The sequence below is a fragment of the Peromyscus leucopus genome, unplaced genomic scaffold (genome assembly GCF_004664715.2).
Source record: "Peromyscus leucopus breed LL Stock unplaced genomic scaffold, UCI_PerLeu_2.1 scaffold_92, whole genome shotgun sequence".
NCBI lineage: Eukaryota > Metazoa > Chordata > Mammalia > Rodentia > Cricetidae > Peromyscus > Peromyscus leucopus.
The window spans coordinates 345532-364519 of record NW_023505860.1 but is presented as its reverse complement, the minus strand read 5'-3'; the positions used below and the strand labels follow the sequence as shown (position 1 = coordinate 364519).

At 41.7% G+C, this 18988-nt stretch overlaps 1 protein-coding gene across 1 annotated transcript; it reads left to right on the top strand.

The window, feature by feature from the left end:
- Positions 1 to 673: 673 nt before the first annotated feature.
- Mdfic2 (MyoD family inhibitor domain containing 2) lies at positions 674 to 16884 on the top strand. The gene is made up of 3 exons (XM_028855713.1): positions 674 to 911; positions 7982 to 8203; positions 16453 to 16884. Exons 1-3 carry the CDS (start codon positions 674 to 676, stop codon positions 16710 to 16712), a joined length of 720 nt encoding a protein of 239 aa, XP_028711546.1. The 3' UTR covers positions 16713 to 16884.
- Positions 16885 to 18988: the final 2104 nt, after the last annotated feature.

The window sequence follows — 18988 nt, the reverse complement described above, 5'->3', positions numbered from 1 at the left end:
AGTTTTGCAAAAGCCAATCATTAGTTATCCAGCTCGCCTTAAATGGACATCTAAGGTGTGTCCTAACCACATACCAGCAAGATCAGCTACCTTGAAGAGTTAGCAGACAGTCCAACTTCTGATCAGCGTATCTGGGGACTATAGTTTGGAAAACAAGGCTGGGTGACAATGGAACTAGAGACACAGAAGGTGCATGCTCCAGCTCTGCCTTTTCTCTGGCTATGTACCTGGGAGGACCCGCTAGTACCCTCACCTGCCTCCTCACCCACAGGCAGTGACAGCCAGCCCTCTACCAGACTGCTAGCTGGACGTGTGATTAGTGTACCTGAGAAAACCTTAACCCACAATCAAGTACTTGGGATAAGTAAGCTGACACAGCTTTAACATAGGAGAGGATGTTTCGGAGAGCTTGATCGTTTAACATTTATATTAAACACTGATAGTGAGAAACCCAACTGTATATGATACACTGCTCCTGCTTGAGTTTATAGCCTGATTGACTTGATTCATTTTTTTCAGAGCCTTAAACTCATTAGCCACCCAGTACATGGGTCTATAAAAGCTGCTCACTGTTTTTTTCCCCCACTTGGTAACATTCATCTTTATTTCCTGAGACACTTCTTTAAAACATTAAACTGAAGGTAAGTGCATAAAAATGAAATGGGGACTCATAATGGCAAACTGTTTTCATGTCGGAAGAAGATTCAAACGCCTCTTAGGTCAGCATTGCTCCTTGTTACCGGCTCAGAACCTGGCCTATAAAAGTACATCATGTAGCCAAGGTCTGCCTGCAGGGCACCGTGTGGCCGTGAGCAGAAATGCGAGGGAATTGCCTGTGGCAGTTAGGCGGAAAAAAGAAAAGAAAGCACAGACAGCAGCAACTCCAAACGGACAGAGTCCCCAAACTGGAAGTTGGCAGTTGTCGGGAAAGCCCAGGAAGCGGCCATTGCAACCTTCTCCACTCCGCTCTCTCTCAAACTCTTAATCCCTTTCACCTTGAACGGTCACTGCTATTATTTCTGGGAAATAATACACTTCTGCGTTTTTTTCCCTCACATTTTCACCAAGATTCGCTAAGGCTGATTGAAAGGACTTAAAATGTCATCTCGTCAGGGCCCTTGATAAACTTGTCATCTTACGTCTCTGGGGCGGAGGCGCTGGGAAGACAACCCAAAGCAACAGTGTAGAAAACAGCTGCTTTTACTGCAAAGTCTTCAAAGGCCGTGAGAAAATTACAGAGGAAAAAAAAAAGTCAGCTACACATGTCTCACTTATTCTGCCCCAAAGTTAGACTGACTGAACCAAGGCTTTGCCTTATCCAATCCAGTAGCCAACAAGCCTTCAAATAATTGCTTACACCCATTCATTTCAAACAGGGGAGACTTCCATAGGAAACTCCTTATCCTTCTGTTCCACAATCAAAAACAAAAATGGTTTTTTTGTTGTTTTGTTTTGTTTTTGTTTTGTTTTGTTTTCTGGAAAATGTGCCCTTTCTGAATGTCCATCAGCTTTTCTTAATGTGGGGGATGAAGTGTGGCATCTCCATTTTTCTTTGTTCTCTATAAAATCATCCAATTTTCCAGTGTGAATGCAAAAATTAAGAAACATCGTGTGTGTTAGCACACACCTGTAATCCAGCTGCTAGTGAGGCTGGGGCTAATGGATTTCAAATTTGAGGCCAGGCTAGGCTACAGAGAGAGACCCCACCTCAATTTTGCGGGGAGAGGGGGGTACACAAAGAAAATGTAAATGTAAAAAATATATACTCAGACTCTAATAATTTTTTTTACCATGATTGATCTTGTTCTGTGACTGTTTATATTTTGCTTATTATATATTTTACTGACCAAGCTGTGGAAAATATAGTCATATAGCCTAACAATGGCCCCCAAATTCCAACATTAGTGTAGACATTATAAAATTTTTCATATGCACAAGAAAATAAATATATAAAAATACATAAAATATAACATATATTATGTACCTCTATATTGGTTTGTTGGTTGGTGGGTTGGTGGGTGGGGACAGTGTTGTGTATGTGTTCTTCAACACAAGCTCTTCCAACACAAGCTCTTCTTGTATTGCCTCCCAAGTTCTGGGGTTATAAGGCATGCACCACAGTGCTCAGCTAAATTAATTTTTCCTCTACAGGGTCACTTGAATGAACTACTTTCCCTAACCACCATAATTTGTGAACGGTTTGGTGACTTATACCTTGAAATGTCACTCGTCTACCTTGATCTGATTTCACCCACACATAATTAACACTACTAAATTCTAAGCAGTAGTTCAAGTCCAAGGGGAAATATAATTCAGCTACAGCTTAAAAACTGGTCCTTGCATTTGAAATGCACACTCTAAGTGTTTTGATCTAGAAATAAAATTAAAATCAGTCTACCTTAAAGGCTTATCTTTAAAATTCTCAGATAGGCTTCAGGAGTTCGGCCACTCACATGAAAATGTTAGTAAGGAGCTGCCTGTTTTCAAATGGCAACTTGGCGACAGAATGAGAAAGTCAATCAAGACTCAGAGAATTGAAAATTATTCAGGTAACTGTAAGCCATGAACTCTTCTGTGCATGGGAGGGCATTGCCCGGCCTTTTCTTTAAATGAATATTATGATCAGAAGGCCAGGGTCTAAAACATTATTTTGATAATAACATGTAAACTTTCTTCAGCCAAGCACAGTGATTCACCCCTGAAATCTCAACATCTGGCAAGCAAAGGCATAAGGATGGCTAGTTCAATGGCCACACTGAACTACAGAGTGAGCGTGTGCAAAGAAAATCAAGGACTGTAAATGCAGCTTAGTGGTAGAACATTTGCTTGGTGTATGCAAGGCCCTGTGTTAGAGCCAAGCAAAACAAACTACCATTTAAAGAGAACCATAGAGATGGGAAGGTGCAAGCAGTGATGGGAATGAAAAGGTCAGCATGGACTTGAGAGTTATTTTGAACGAGGGATGAGTGAGAACTTCTAAATCATCAATGGAAGGATGGGACCAGAAAAAGAATAGTTTCCAAGTCTCAATAACTGGAAAGAATGGCCACAAAAGGAAAAGAAATCCAGACATGGATTTTCTGGGGCTAGGTTGAGGCTTACCCACTTCAGAGAAATGAAGGGCTTAGTAAAATGGGGCATCAAAATTGAAAAGATGTGACTGGTAACCGAAACAAAATATCTGAAAGTCAGTTGCAGTCTTGAGAGTGGGATTTGTGGTGACCAAGCGCCTTAAAGAATTGATACACCTGTTGTTTTTCTCTGAATTCTCCAGCAATGAGCATACTACTGGGGTCGAGTTTATACTCAACAAATGCAATCTGGCTGGGGATGGGCTGGCTGTGTAGATTCGGAGGCGAGCTCCACCAAACCAACACCTAAGTTATGGGAGTGGGCAAATGCCACCTAAGAAAGAAGGGAATAGGAAGGAAGGGAGAAGGGAAGGAGGGACGGGGAGAAGTAACGAGGAAGAAAGGGAGAGAGGGAGAGAGGAGGGGGAGGAAGGGAAGAAGGAGGAGGAAGGAGGGAGGAAGGGAAGGAAGGCAGGAAAGGAGGAGGGAAGGGATAGAGGAAGGGAGGAAAGTAGGAAGGGGAGGAAGGAAAGAAGGAAGGAAGGAAGGTGAAGGGGGGAGGAAGGGAGGGAGGGGGAGGAAGGAAGGGAGGGAAGTAGGGAGGGGGAGCGAGGGAGGGAGGGGATCAAGTCTTAAGGAATAAATACATTTAGCAGATCTGAAGTAAAAGGAAATGAATAAATGAGACAAGAATGATAAGCCAGAGAAATAAATAGAAAAAAGAAGAGGCAGAGAGGAAAGACGGGGAGGAGGAGAAGGAAACAGGAAACAAAAAAAGGAGAAAAATTATGAGTAAGAATAGAGTCAGGCTCTGGGCAGGAAGAGATGTTACTCATACTTCTAACAATTGTATTATAGACGTAGAAAGTACATGGACACAAAAATTACCAAGTCACATTTTGTGAGCAAAAATGGAAACCGTTGAAATGTTTCCTTAATAACTTAAAGTAAATAAATGAATAGCTGCTGTCACATTGATTCATCTATTGCATGTGGGTGCTCAATAAATGTTAATTGAATTAAATTAATAACATTTGCTCAGCGGTAATAAAAAATTAATTAACTGTCTGTCTTGCTGTTGCTTAGTTTATGTCCACTGGTTCTTGCAATTACTTCTACCCCAAACAGGGATTTTTCTATTACAGTGACTTTCAAGACACACTTTAATTTTTTCTAAGAATTATAGAGAAGCTCCTAATTTTTGTCCCAATTTTAGTTTGTATTTTTGAGGTGGAAAAAAATTATTTTCTCTGAGTTAATGTCAGGAACTATGTATAACATCCCAAATATAGTTTCATGGGTTCCTTATTTAATTCTAAAATGCCATCCCATGAGAGGATATGATGCCACTTTTCCCTGTGTTCCTCGTTTTAGCCCATGCTGCTTTTTAATACTTTAGAGACAATGTCAAATAACACTGTAAAGGAAGAAATCTGGGGGAATTATTGTTAGCATTCCAGCTATAAAAAAAATGGAAGCTGTCAGTAACATTCACCCAAAAAAAAAAAAAATGTGACTCACTTCAGATGTCAGAATTCTGGGTTGAACAGACTGGGCTCTGAATCGCGTGCGTGTCAGATGATTTTTTAATGAGCATCAGATAGTTCCCACTGGGGTTTTAAAAAAATAAAAATATAAACAGAGATATAGAGTTAAAATAACTTTATGAATGGCAGTTTAAATTCTCCATAAAAATCCTCCCTGTGCAAACCTGGTGTGCTCCAAATGGTTGCTTAATGTAGCCAAACCACTTACATTCAAAATGCTATACTTAAAAAATGCTGTACTTAAAAAAGTTGTTGCAAAATTAAAAAGAGAATCATATACCACTTGGCTGTAAACTGTACTCTCTGCATGTTTTTACATTCCAGTAACCTCTATCCAACTCTTTTGTTGTTGTTGTTACCGAATTACTTTGTGCAAAAGCGATTTTAAATTACATGCAGTCTGACTGTGCGTGATAATTTGAACTGATTGTTAATGAATTCTGTTAAGCAAAGAGCTGCTGTAATCTCTAGTCATCATGGTCTGCTACCAGCTCCTTCCTGAGCTGCCTTTGAATGGACAACAAACAGTAGCTGTAACTGAACAGGCAGTTCCTTGGAGTGTGCAGGACATCAGTTCTACTTCACCATGCAGAGAAAGGGGGGCTGTCAAACTGAGTTATTTGCAAGACTGGCTTTAGGGTGTCAATGCATCTCAAGTTTTAGGGTACAGAGGGCATTGCTGATGTGTACTGTAGCCTCAGTCACTGAAAGACAATTACTTGAGATAGAGGCCAAGAATACATTAGGGACATATATAATTATTATGAACAACAAAGCTAAGAACAAAGCTTCTTCGGAGTTCCTAGAGCTCTCAACTTGCCTAATGCAACCCTTTAACACAGTTCTTCATGCTGTGGTGACCCCCAACCATAAGATTATTTTGTTGAAGCTATAACTGTAATTTTGCTATTGTTATTAATCATAATGTAAATATCTGATATGTGACCCCCAAAGGGGCTGCAAGCCCACAGGTTGAGAACATCTGCCCTAGATTGAGCTCAGTTGACTACAGAGGAGTCCTTGGGCAACTTTAGGTTCTAAGCCTGAGTGTTCTCATTCATCTACTAATTTCAATTCTAACTCTAATAATTTACTTAGTAATGCTGACTGCTACTTTTCTCAACAGCAGTGTCTGTCTCCTAAACTCTTTCAGCTAGGCATTTTAACATAAGATATACAAACAATAACATAAAGCTTGAAGCATAAAGCACGCACTGACACACGTGTTTGTACACAAAGTAGTGGTTTTCAACCTGGGCAATTTTATTCCAGGAGAGAAATATGGCAAGGTGAACAGTAATTTTTTTTTATTATTATAGCTTAGGGAGATAAAGTACTATGGGCATCTTCTATGTAGAAGATGAGGAGAACACTCTCTTGTATACCCATTGTCTGGCTCAAAATCTGGACACTGCCAAGAAATCAGAAGCACTATTTGAATATCCATTTCAGTGGGAAATTGATTATTGGATGGCCTCATTCATCCCAGTAAGAAAAATCAACTCTCATTTTCACCACGACCATCACCATCATCATTGTGTTATTAAGATGGCAAGTACTTCTTGAGTTAGAGGAAGCCTAGAGTTTGCCAATGTGTGGTGCCAATTCTATTTCCACATTCAGTATTCAATACTACATTAATTGCTGTCAACAATAGATGTTTTTCCCGAACCCCTACTTCTGCCAATCTTTTTTAGGGTGGATTAAACCACCACCAAGAGATTTAAAGCCAGCAGCATATGGGAAAGGGAATAAAAATTAAACATTGTCAAAAACCAAGGCTGTTTGGAAAATCGGAAGGAAACAAAAATGGCCCAAGATGACTGTGTGTGGCAGACTGTTTGGTCTGCTTCCAGTTCAAGCCTTCAGACAGAGACCATCTCATGATGGGTTTTGAGAGTCCCTGACTGACAAGTCTGTGGGTTGTTCTTTCTCTTTCCTCCTCTCCCCAAAGCAGAACTCCTTAGAATTCCCAGGCTTATCTGAATGTTGGAATCACCTGAGAAGTTTCAGTAAAATCCCCAAGGGATGGTGATTGAATTGGTCAGCTGGGGACAATGGTATCTGAGCTTTTCCAATAGTTCAGAAACTTTGGATTTCTTAGCTGGCTGGACTCTGTAGGAGTGTCAAGGACTCACACTCCTCAGAGGTAGGGCCAACCAGACATTGCTTTCCCAGAAAAGAAAAGGCAATTCTGAAACAGGCCGTAGCTAAGGACTTAGGAAGAGTGGATTTCCTACTCGGAACTTGACGTGCTTATCAAATCACGTGAGCTTCGTTCTAGTCACCCATCCATCACTGCTGAGTCAGCCTAACCCTGGGCTTGCTGTAGAAAATGTGATTATCGAACTCATTTTCCATCTCTCAGTAGTGCTACCTGAAGATGTCGCTGGGACCAACCAGGTGGTTTGTTTAAGAATGTGTTCCCATGTTTCTTCTTTTTCCATCTCAGGACTTTGCTTAGAGTTGTAGGTATGTTATATATTAAGTTGTCCTCCTCCAGCACCATCCTCTCTCTGACACAGCAGGGTAGAATTCTACTTCTCTACACACTCCCATTTGCTAAAGTGTGGGGTACTTGTAGTGGGCACACTGAATCCCAATGTTGGCTTCAGTGTTGGCTCCACAATAAACTCTTTTATTACATAGAATGAGGTCACGGGCTTCTCAGCTTTCCCATTGCCTCTTCAAACTGGGGTCTTGGCCAGGACATTGCCAGGAGTTCCCTGAACATCCCCTGCTTATCCCAATTAATTTCACATGATAAAGTATGTTCCCCAGAAGACAACCCCAAAGCCAGAGGTACCTGAATAGGTACCGATAAAATGGCAATGCCTGGAGCAAAATATCCCATATATGAAAGGGGTGTGTGTTTTAGAGATTTTTCTGACAGCAGAGAAAGATTCAGCTTGTAGACTGCTCATCTACACATAGCTTGTTTTTCTCCTAAACAGAAGGAAAGAGAGGTTTGTAGAAACAACAAAAAAAAATGAATAGTGATTTTACTGAGACATCAGAAAGTATCAGAATCACCTGGCTTCTTGTATCCATGATACTCTGTGATGCTAATACAACACGGTGACATCTTGTTGATCTATATGAATGAATTCTTTGGTTTTCCCCACTCATCATCCTAAAACTGGTAGTGGAAAAATGCATTACAAATTAGTATGAAATTTACAGTGTATATAAAAGTTTGTGATTGCACTTTTCAATTCTATCCCAAAATAATCTTGCTCAGTAGTGTTTTATTCCATTTCATAGGACTTTATTATTTCAAAGTGTACAATGTGAATTTTCCTGCAAATATCCTTTCTTAGATCACAGTGGGTTTGTGCATGTGTGTTTTCTTTTTTCATCTAGATACGCAACTCACAAATGAAAAGCATGCAGAGAGAAAACCCATTAATGCTATTATTATAAATTCAGTATCCGAATTCAGTATCACAGATGGACCAGCCCAGGAAAGCCCCAATGAGAAGAACCTGTCAGGATCGAGCTCTTCACTCTCCTCCCTCGAAGAATGCCAAACGAAATTTCCCTACCTCCAAACTAATACTTCAGTTCATCAGAGAGATGCGGATGGTACGTTTCTCAGAATACAACCCATTTCTAAATAAAGCTCCCAACCCCAGCCCTTGAAAAAATCACTACATATGCTGTTAGAAAGAGAAAAAAAAGTCTTTATGAATATTAAACAGGATGACTTTGATTTGAAAACCCTGATGAATGACATGTGTCAAGGTCACTTTGTAGCTAGGAGGTGCTTGGCAGAGTGTTTGCTCCCAGAGCTGGGAATCGGAGGCTATGCGTTTTAAATAGCTCAGACCAGAGCAGCATGCTTGGATGGGACTGGAAAACCAGTAAAATCAAATAAAAATTTCTTTTCTCAGAAATGAGACCATTCTGTCCATGGCTTTAAGCATATGGGGCAAGGGGAGAATGGAAGGAAAAAAATAATAAAATGCTCGAAACAACAGACACACAAAAATGGGGCAATGGCTCAGCTGGATTTTTTTTTTTAATTTGAAACAGGGTCTCACTATGTAGCCCTGGCTGTCCTAGAATTCATATTGTAGACCAGGCTGGCTTTGAACTCACAGAGATCCACTTGCCTCTGCCTCCCAAGTGCTGGGATTAAAGGGGTGCATCACTCTGTCCAGCTGAGTTGCAAAATCTTGAAGTAATATAAAAATATGCAGAGAATAAGAGACTTCTAACTATTTTAATATGCATAATGACTTCTGTTTACTTTCTGGCACACAAGGCATCTCTATATGTCTTTGGGTCAACTTTATCTGTCGACTAGGCTTCCACTAGAGTTTGACTTTGGTCAAGATGAAGGGAAGGCATGAAAACAAGCAGGGGTGGGGTTCTCTGAAAAGCATCTATCTGTCTAACAGCATAGTGTTTCAGTGGGTTTTACTTGGGAGGTGGGGGTATTGCTCCTTGTGTGCACCAGGGTAATGATCCCAGAATTAGGAACTGTCACTACACACATTCAGAGACATAACATCCTACACAGAGCATGCCCCTCGGTCCAGTTGGAACCCAGAGAGAAGCATGAGATCAGCTGTCTCCTGTTCTCAGGGAAAGGGGAAAATGGCCACTCTGTTTAAATGTCAAGTGATGCTTCAGAGCCTTGGGGCAGAAAAATAAGATTTCTCCTGTTCAAATGAGCAAAGCGGGATCAGAAGGATGTGTGAGTGAAAGTGTTTATTATAAGAAGTGACTGAGACCAGAAGGACCCAGAAAACTCAGGTTTTTAAGCTGGGGGTGTAGGTCATAAGCCACTCTTCTTGCTCCCTTTGTGAAAAAATAAATCTCCCTAGTGGAGTTGAAGCTTTTTGGTAGCTAGATAAAAGAAGTAAAAGACTTAAACTAAGACTCACAAATCATAATTTCAAAAAAAAAGAAAAAAGCACTCATTATCTGAAACAGCAAGGAAATCAACAGTTAGGCCAGCCGCTCCTGACTTTAGGGAATTTTTTATAGTAATTTAAGGGTGCCGAGACTGAGAAGTGGGGTCACTGTTCAAACTGAGATGAATACAGAAATGTCTGTTAGAAACACAGGGAAAACAGGAAGGGAGCAGAGAAGACTGTGTCCACTTTTGTGCAGTTTGTGGTTAATTTATTTTGAAAAGTATAAATGAGTTCGCAGGAATGGATGCTTAATTACTAATATCTATATACATCACCTCCTCTTAAAACAGGGTGGAAAAAGCTCACATAGGCAGATTTTGTAAAAATGTGTTGCATCCATTAGCAGAGTTCACAGGGTGTGCTCTGATGGGAATTTAAAAGGATCTTTACTGAACCTCATAGTCTCAACTCCAGCAGTTTCTCAGTAGCTATGGTTCATCATGTGTGGTCTCTTTCCAGAAGGAAATGGAAAACACACCAGGGTACCTGCACATACCTGCCCCCACGTCCATAATCTTCTACTTGCAAAAGCATCACGTGGAAAAGGAAGCAAGGCCACAATCACCTTCCATAGCAGGCTCCTTGGAAAGTAATCCTGGAAATATGCCTAATTGATGTATAATTTTGAATTTCAGACATCTCATCCAGGTGGAAGGAGAAAATCATAAATACAGGATACCTGCAAAGAATAGTCTTAATTACACCATGGCTACTGAATAAAATGATTACATTTTCTACACTGTAAATTTCACACAATTAAAATGTAGTGGTGTCACCTTATAAAGTGTTTCAATTTTATAATTATTTCAGTTCATTTGCTCAGAAAAAAACATAAGCACAAATTTACCAAGTATCACCCAAATCTAGTCATTCTATTTCTAAAGGAGTGACGTGGATGTTAGTTGTGCCTGTCTGAGCTTAAATAGATCTTGACATATTTAAGGAGCTGTTAAAATTGATAACATCAGGAATGATAGCCCCGCCAGAGAAAGGCATTCAGTCACACTTTATTTATTCGCACTCTACGTTACAGACATGTATTTTATAAAGAACTTAATGCTGGGGGAGGGTAATCAGTTTTTAATGCTTCTGGACCCAGAACTTCAGTAATTCAATTGATGCTATTATGCTGCAAGACTGTCCGTGGCAGACCCAGCTGTTCTGAGGTGCTGGGCTTGGGGCCAGGCTCTTCTGGTCTATTTCTCATCCTACTTTGTTCTAGGAGAGTAATGGGCGAGGTTGTTGTTTCTCTGGGTTGCTTCTACAAGAACTACACTTGCAACACTTTGCTTGATAACTGACAAGGAAGCAAGAGGCTGTTACTGAAGTGAAAATGTCCAGGAGCCATTATTGGCAACAAGAGATTGCCCCAGTCTCCATTCTTCTCGTGTGGGGAAATCATAGAGTGAAACAGAAAGCTGAAAGGGCAATGTCAAGGAATGGTGATGAAGCTGACCCCAGGTACACACGTGGAGCTTCGTGGCTGTTATCATTCCCACTATAATTAAACATGAGCCTTTCTAATGAGACACATTCTCCCTCTTAATTAGCTAATCCCCAGCAGAATGTTTAGCACCTCGAAGCTGCCTTAATTCTTCTGTGTTATTAGAGTATCATCACTTAGCACATTCCAGCTTGAAAGTACCCTAGGGGTATAGAAAGGACTTGAGACAACCCTCGGAGGGATTTGCCAAGGCTTATTGCTCACACCTAAATACAGCTGTGGCAGCTTGGCCTGCAGGTCTTGGATCATCTCCTACTGCCGTTATTCCAGGTTTAGGAGACAGGATGGGCATTCTGACCAGCAGTGATTAGAGGCAATGCCAGGGTACCAGGTGGTTCAATAGAGAGGATTTCCTGCACAAGGAACTTGTTGCAAAGAGAGTTGAAAAGGCCAGTGTAGCAAACAGTGAGGTCACCCAGAAATCCACACCATGAGAAGACTCTATCTGCTCCAGATCCTCCAGACTGGGACTGAGAGAGAGCAGCCAAGCTCCAAGGGTAAGGCAGAAGAAAGACCCTGGCTTTCCTTCCTTCTCCCCCAGCCTCCTAGTTCCTGTGGATGCTTCCCATTGGCTGAAACTAGCCAGTAGTCATGGAACTAACTTGGCCACCTCCATTGCCAGCCTTGGGAATCAGAGAAGGACTGGGTCCTCCAAATGCTTGCACCTAGCAGAAAGTAAGCAGAGGCATGGGAGAGCACAGCCAGCTCTAGTTCAAAGCTCTGGAAAGTCCTGAGTTCACATAAGAACCAACCTACTTGCTGGGATTCCTGGATCATGGCACTTCAAATTCTCTGACCCTGGGGGGGGCACATCTATAAACAAAGGTGATAGGAGCATTCAATCCAGGGTCTTCTTGAGGATTAAGATTCAGGAAACACACAGAGTACTGTGAACTGGCTTTAGGTGAGATGTGGACACATGGAACAGGGGGTTCAAAGTACAGACTTCAGATCTAGAAAGAATCAGCCTTTAGCAGGACATGGGGCCTTCAGTGATAGTCTCTCAATTGTAGCTGGAGAATTTTCTCTCTGGGTCCCGCCAAGCTCCAGCAGTCTGAGAGCCCACTTATAAAATAAACACACAGACGCTTATAGTATTTAAACTGTTTGGCCTAATGGCTCAGGTTTCTAGCTATCTAGTTCTTACATCTTAAATCAATCCATTTCTATAAATCTATACCTTGCCACATGACTCTAGGCTTACCAGCATCTTCACATGCTGCTTGTCGTGGCAGCGGCTGGCAGTGTCTCCCTCCTACGCCTTCCACTTTCCAGAATTCTCTCAATTCTCCTCTCTGTTAGTCCCGCCTATACTTCCTGCCTGGCCACTGGCCAATAGGTGTTTTATTTATTGACCAATCAGAGCAATTTGACATACAGACCATCCCACAGCACTCAATTTTGGACTTTTTCACTTAGGCTCATTCACTGATTGGTCCAGTGAGAGATGGCAGGCTAAGTTTACCCTGTGGGCAGCACTGGGAAGGAAACTGTGAGTGTGGTGCTGTGCATGTTTGAGCAAGAGTGTCATTTGGAGGGAAGGTGTTTCAAGCAAAGAATCTAAGGTTTTGAGAGCATGACTTGGGTGAAGCTACCACCAGGAGTGTGACACGAGAGCATACCATAGGCAAAGGTTGTTAGGCAGGTCCGTTTCGAACACTGGGATTCAGTCAGTGAGGTGATAGTACAGTGAGTGAGTAAGGAGGGAGACACAGCCAGAAGGGGAGAGGGTGGCAGGAGGCTTGTAGGAGCTTCTTGCCGAGGCAAGGGTTAGGACTTGAAGTGGGAGTAAATTCTTTTATTCAGGAATTGAAGTGTCACAGGGGTTCACAGATTCAAAATCAGCAATGTGGTGGCAGACCATCTTCAGAGAGAGGTTGTGCCTGTGTGTGCCCGAAGGCAGCTGATGAAGGTCCAACCAGGGCAGGAAGTCTGCAGGTGGCTGAGGAAGCTTGCGGGGAAATCAAGCCTGACTGGGAACTGCATCGAGAGAGTAGGAGAAGTACAATGGCCAAGGATGATGCCAGGTTTCTAGTGACTTCACCAGGGTGCTGCCACCCACAAGGGCAACCTGGGAAAGGCCAGGTGTGTGGCATGGAGAAGAGGAAGGTACAATATTAGGACCTGGCCTCAGGAAGCAGTGTGTTTGGAGACCCTGCATAAGAGCTGACCATTGGCAGCTGGATACATGATGCACTCTTTCAGACTGACCAAAAGAATGGACACTGATCATGAGCTATGCCTCTCGATACCATGTTTAGTAAATACTACAGCCCAGGAAGCTACAAGGAAAGAAAAATATACTCAATCTGGAAGTCCTGGGTTCCTCAAACAGTTATAAAATTTCTTCTGAACTGCTTATATTACTTTTGTGCAAACAAAATGGCCATATGCAAAAGAGTTCAGCTTGCTGGTGTAGTATTCTTTAATATGCCTTTTAGGAAAGCACGGTGCACACTTGAAAGTTCAGAAAAATCTGTTTGCAATTCATTAATGTTACTGTGGTTTTCTTGAGCAAGAGGCTCTGCCTTTTATAACCAAATAAATGGGACTGACTTAAAAACAGGGGTGTGATAGGGGGCGGTTCTATTCTCAAGTGTAAAATAGAAGATGGAAGGAAACAAATGCCAATTCAGCCAAAGGACTAAGCCCCAACTCTTTGGGTAAATAAAATCTATGGCATCCACCAGAAGCAGAGGCCTCCAGAGTGCCAGCTGGAGGTGACACTGGTGAATGCAGCGGAATCAAAAGGTCATATGACCTCCTGAAATTACAAAAGCCGTTTTGCAGGCAGGCTTTTCATACTCTGGTAAGAATCTCCGACTTTAAACATTATAGTCACCTTGTACCCTGCTCTACTCACATCCAACCCAAATGTTCAGCTTCACATATAAAAGGCAGGACTCAATGGGGTCATTTTTCTAGGGTCACAAACTTAAGTAAGACTTTTGAGGCCCCAGTCTGAAGAATAGTGTCTAGAGTTTTACTTGGAGTATTTTCTTATTGAGAATAACTTCTCTGCCAGGAGCTGATAAAGGTAGAGTTGGCATGGGTGAAATCGAATTAGCTTGTGTGCTACACATTCTGGATCACTCACACATACTTTTCAGAAAGGCTGAGGCAGAATAGAGTCCCTGAACTATTAAGAACTTACTCCTGAATTTTTGTGGTGGTTTGTGGTGACTTATGAAGAGATGAGTGAGTTGGCCATATGCTAGAAGCTGGTGTTAAGTGAATAAAAAATACAGCAGCCTGCAGAGAGATGAGTATGCATGCTGCAGAGGTATTAGGGAGCGGGCTGCCTGAACTATAAATGCCTGAGGCATGGCTGTTAAAGTCATCGTAAAAAGTCATGGTGTGTGTGTGTGTGTGTGTGTGTGTGTGTGTGTGTGTGTGTGGTGTGTGTGTGGTAAACACCGCCTTTCTGAGAAGAGAGAAAGGGGAGGTGGGAAGATCAGGAGAGCAGGATTGCTGTGCACCTACAATCAGCTCCTTCTCTTTAGATTAGAACTGCCAAACCCGCATTCTTTAAAAATATTTGCCTCTTTAAACAGAGGTATCTAAGTTCCCTTCTTCAGAGAGTACCCAATTTTTGACGTTAAGAGCAACCGTGCTTGGGAGATGGATCCATCTGTAAAGGTCTTGCCAAACAAGCATGAGGACCTGAGTTTGGATTCCCCAGTACCTACATCAAAATAAAATGCCAGGCTGGGGAGCGTGTGACTGTATGCAAGGCTGGCCTTGGACTTCTGGTCTTTTGCCTCAGCTTGTCTAGTGCTAAGGAAGTCTATTCTGCATGACTGTGCAGATGTGACAGGCTATCGTCAGAAAACCACAAAATTATTAACATGCTTATTGAAACAATGATTCTTATGGAACCCATACTTTATGGACTGGTAAATCCATCTGGAGGAGAAATTTCTCCAAACTCATTGCTGGAATGTGATATTCAAACCATCAACAATCTTCAGATACTTATTAATTGGATTATATGAATTATTACCTACTTTTTTTTTTACCCAAAAAACAAAAACCCACTCACATTTGAGACTTCTAAAAAAACACACACAAAAAAAATACAATTTAACAAGAGAACTGCCACATCATTCTAACTAACTCCCTTTATGGAGCAAAATATATATAAAATCATAACCCACTGGCAGCTGTTGGCTTACCAATTACCTTCAAATACCTAAGAGATGCTTTCCAGATTTTTTAACAAGTCCTTACAGTAAATTTTTAACCAATTTTCTTAAAGGCAACTGATAGTAAAACTTCTTAGGCAAGAAATGACGAGGTTCTCTACTACTTAAACAACTTGAATATGAAATCAAGGCTTTTCCACGAACAGGAGAGGAAGACAGGAATTAAAATAAAACACAACCCAAAAAGCTGTGATTATTTTAACAGTATTTCAAATAGTTTGAACCGTGCTTTTCCCTTATGTTTGAACATGGGTTTGGTGGATTTATGGAGACCGATGTCGAACGTATCTTGAAGCCTGGTGACAAGCAATCAAACATCTGTGGTCTCTCCTGTCCCAGCTCTAATGGCTTCTGAGCCAGTGCATTTGAGAAAGGACTGTTGTCATTCTGAGAGTTGCAAAGACAAGTAGCTCATCCAGTGCCCTTCCCAGCACCTCACAGGGCAAACTAAATCAAGAGGTCCGAGACAAAGTGACAGCACACTTTAAGTAACTCGATTAGGCAGAATCAATAGGAATGCTCAGGAAGTTAACAAATGTGATTACTAAACAGTGAGTAGCAGAATGAGGGAGAAGCTGGGCAGACAAGCTACACACACCACCCAGCGTAGCTGCTGAGACGCAGCTCATAGGATGAGGTACTTGCTGTACAAGCATAAAGACCTGATTCAGATGCTCAGGCCTGGGCAAAAAAGTCAGGCACGGTGTCACACTTGTAGCCCTAATCTCTGGCAAAAGTCAGAGATACGTGGATCTCAGGGCTCGCTAGACCACCAGAATAGCATTCTCCAGCTTCAGTGAGAAGATTACCAAGTACACATCTCCGTATCTGTCTATATTTGAGTGACACTCCTATATGTGTTAAGGCTAATTTTCTTCCATCTTTATTATAATTTGTCTCATGTCACAGTAAATGTATGGTGTGTATGTATGTGCATGTTCATATATGCTAGTACTGGGATGGTACTCATAACCTCATGCTTATGCCTATAGCCACTTTACCAACTGGGTTGTCCCTCCAGCTTGCCCCATCATGCACCTTATTATTTTAATGTTCATGTATGTGGTGCAATCTGAATGACCAATGGGTATATGTAACGTGCAGTTGGAACGATCAGGTGAGGGCAGTTAGCAATGCTGTCACCGCAAACACTACTTTTTTTTTGATTCACATGTCCCGATCTTCTCTTTCTTTAAACAGAGGAGTGTGCCTCCCTGATCCTCACCTGTCTCTTTTGCCAATTCTTGGACTGCCTCCTCATGCTCCCTGACACATGTGAAACGGTATGCATCAACCTGTGCTGCCCCTCTCACAGGTACTACTCCGCCTCAGATGAGAGCCATCCACGCAATGATTGCAACTTGACCTGTGACATGGACTGCAGCCTCTTTGAATCCTGCCACGAGACCAGCGAGTGCCTGGAGCTGGCCATGGAGATATCAGAAATCTGTTACCGCTAGTGCAGGGCGAGAGGAGCACATGGGCGGTCGGTCCTGTTGGCCACAGTGGGGAATTCTATTACATGGCATCTGAGATAAGAGCTCCATGTGCCCAAATGCAAGGACCATACATGTTTCTTGGATGCTCTAGGCCATTTTATGCTGCACCTGCCTGGGAAAGCTACTACTGTCAACTCGGTGGTCTTGTTCCAAATTTTCACAACCGCATGGCTCACTGCAAAATATGATTCTTGATCACACACATGATGAACAAATTGCAAATATCTCTTAAATGCCATAGGTACAAGATGTTTCTTGACTGTTAAATAGCATGCTAAACCACACTGCGCTCTTGACTCGGCAGCCTGCATTGTGGCTCCAACTTCATTCATGAATTCAGAACAAATTGTGCTTTCTTGTAGGCTCAACACATATTAGTTATCTTTCTGATGGACTCATGCATAAACATTATGCATTATTGGTTATTATTAATAATGTATTGTGTAACATCATTTTGTAATTAAAAATTTATTTATACAGTCTCTTAAAATTCACTTATATGTACAGTTTAGGTAGGAAAGGGAATTAAATGAATCAGAAACTATGTTCCTATAATTAAAGCAGATGTCTTTGAAACCTCTCCAATGAATCTTGAATCTGGTAGACTTCAGGAGAGCCCTATAATTCTAGACAATATCATTATATGTCTGTGACTGTATCTTAAGAGGTCATGCATATTCTTAATTGGTTACATAAAGATGTTTCTTTATTACAATAAGCAAAAATGGGAGTCATGTGCATGTTTCGGGAATATGATCTATGATAATCATATCTTCTCTTTCCTTGCTTCTGTTTGTCAGGCATAATAAAGCAACAGGATATTAAAAAGAAATAAGTCCATTTTACTAAAACTATCCCATGTACAGGCACCTAAAATAAATACACCTGCAAAAACTTGCTAGCTCCCATTGCCCAGCGCAGCCTGCATGCTCTGGAAACCACAATTCTAAAACCAAAATTGTATTTATTTTTCTGCTAATAAAGTAACTGATGACTGCATTTGAAACCTCTTTACCCTTACATTGCTGAAAAGGCATGCTGTGTGCTACAAAGTTACTTTTAAACAAAATAAATCAGAACTCACAGCTGGCAGGAAAAGGCACATCTGGGCTGAAGTACCTTGGGAGTCCCCACACTCTGAAGGTGTGGACCAGTGAAGGAAACACTCTGTTCATAGGCATGCATGCATGTGTCCCCATGGATGGAACGCAGTGGGTTTCATATGAACTGACACAACACGACATAGCAGCAAACAAACAGAGCAGACCACTGAAAGTTGGGGCTGAGAGATACAAATGTGGGTGGAAGGGAACAAGTGCCATGACAGCCCCCCGCCCCAAATAATTGTTCGATTTTGACGTTGTTTGACTCTCCTGCTTTGGGTAATTTTAGACAGAAGCAATGTCTGTTTGTATAGTAAACTGGCCTTATTTTTTCTACTCTGTAGCAATTTTCAAAGATGGGACAGAATTAATCTTTAAGAACTGCTGCTGAGCTGCCTTGAGATTGTATTCCACCCCTCTTAGCTTGCTCCTGAAAGCAGGGTATTATCTATGGTTAATGCTGTCTTTCTTCTTGTGTGTCCGTTACGTTATTCATGGACTACAAAGAATAAGACTGTGCCATCCCTAGTCCCCAACATTTCTTTTTCTCTACCTTTCAGAAGCACAAAGTGTACAACTCTCAACTCTGTGTATATAATTCACAGATCATTAAAAAATAATGTGGAAGGGCATGGTGGTACCTACCTGAATTTCAGCACTTGGAAAATCAAATCAGGGGTATCAGCAATTCAATGTCTCATCAGATACGTAGCAAGGTGGAGACCAACCTGGTCTACACCAGGAGTGTCATTAAAATTATGAAAACACAAAACAAGCCCCACGAATGAATGGATCCAAGATAACATGGTGAGTTCATGATCAGGACCCCTAACTCAGGGTCTAACTCTGCTTCCTTACCTGACAGTTCTTCACTCATTAACATTGCAAACATTAAAACACTACCCCCCCCATGACAAATAATGACAACCTTGAACCCCTTATGCTTCCAACACCCACCACTCTGTCCCTTCTCCAAGCACCCAGCTCTTGACTCACATCCTAGTCACCAAAGAAGTACCCACAGAGGTCTTTTGAACTCCACCTCAACAGTACTTTATGTACCTGGTCTCATTGCTCAGTCTGTTATATTCATTCATGTTCAATGTTTTGCCATCAGCCCCTCATTCTTTCTCA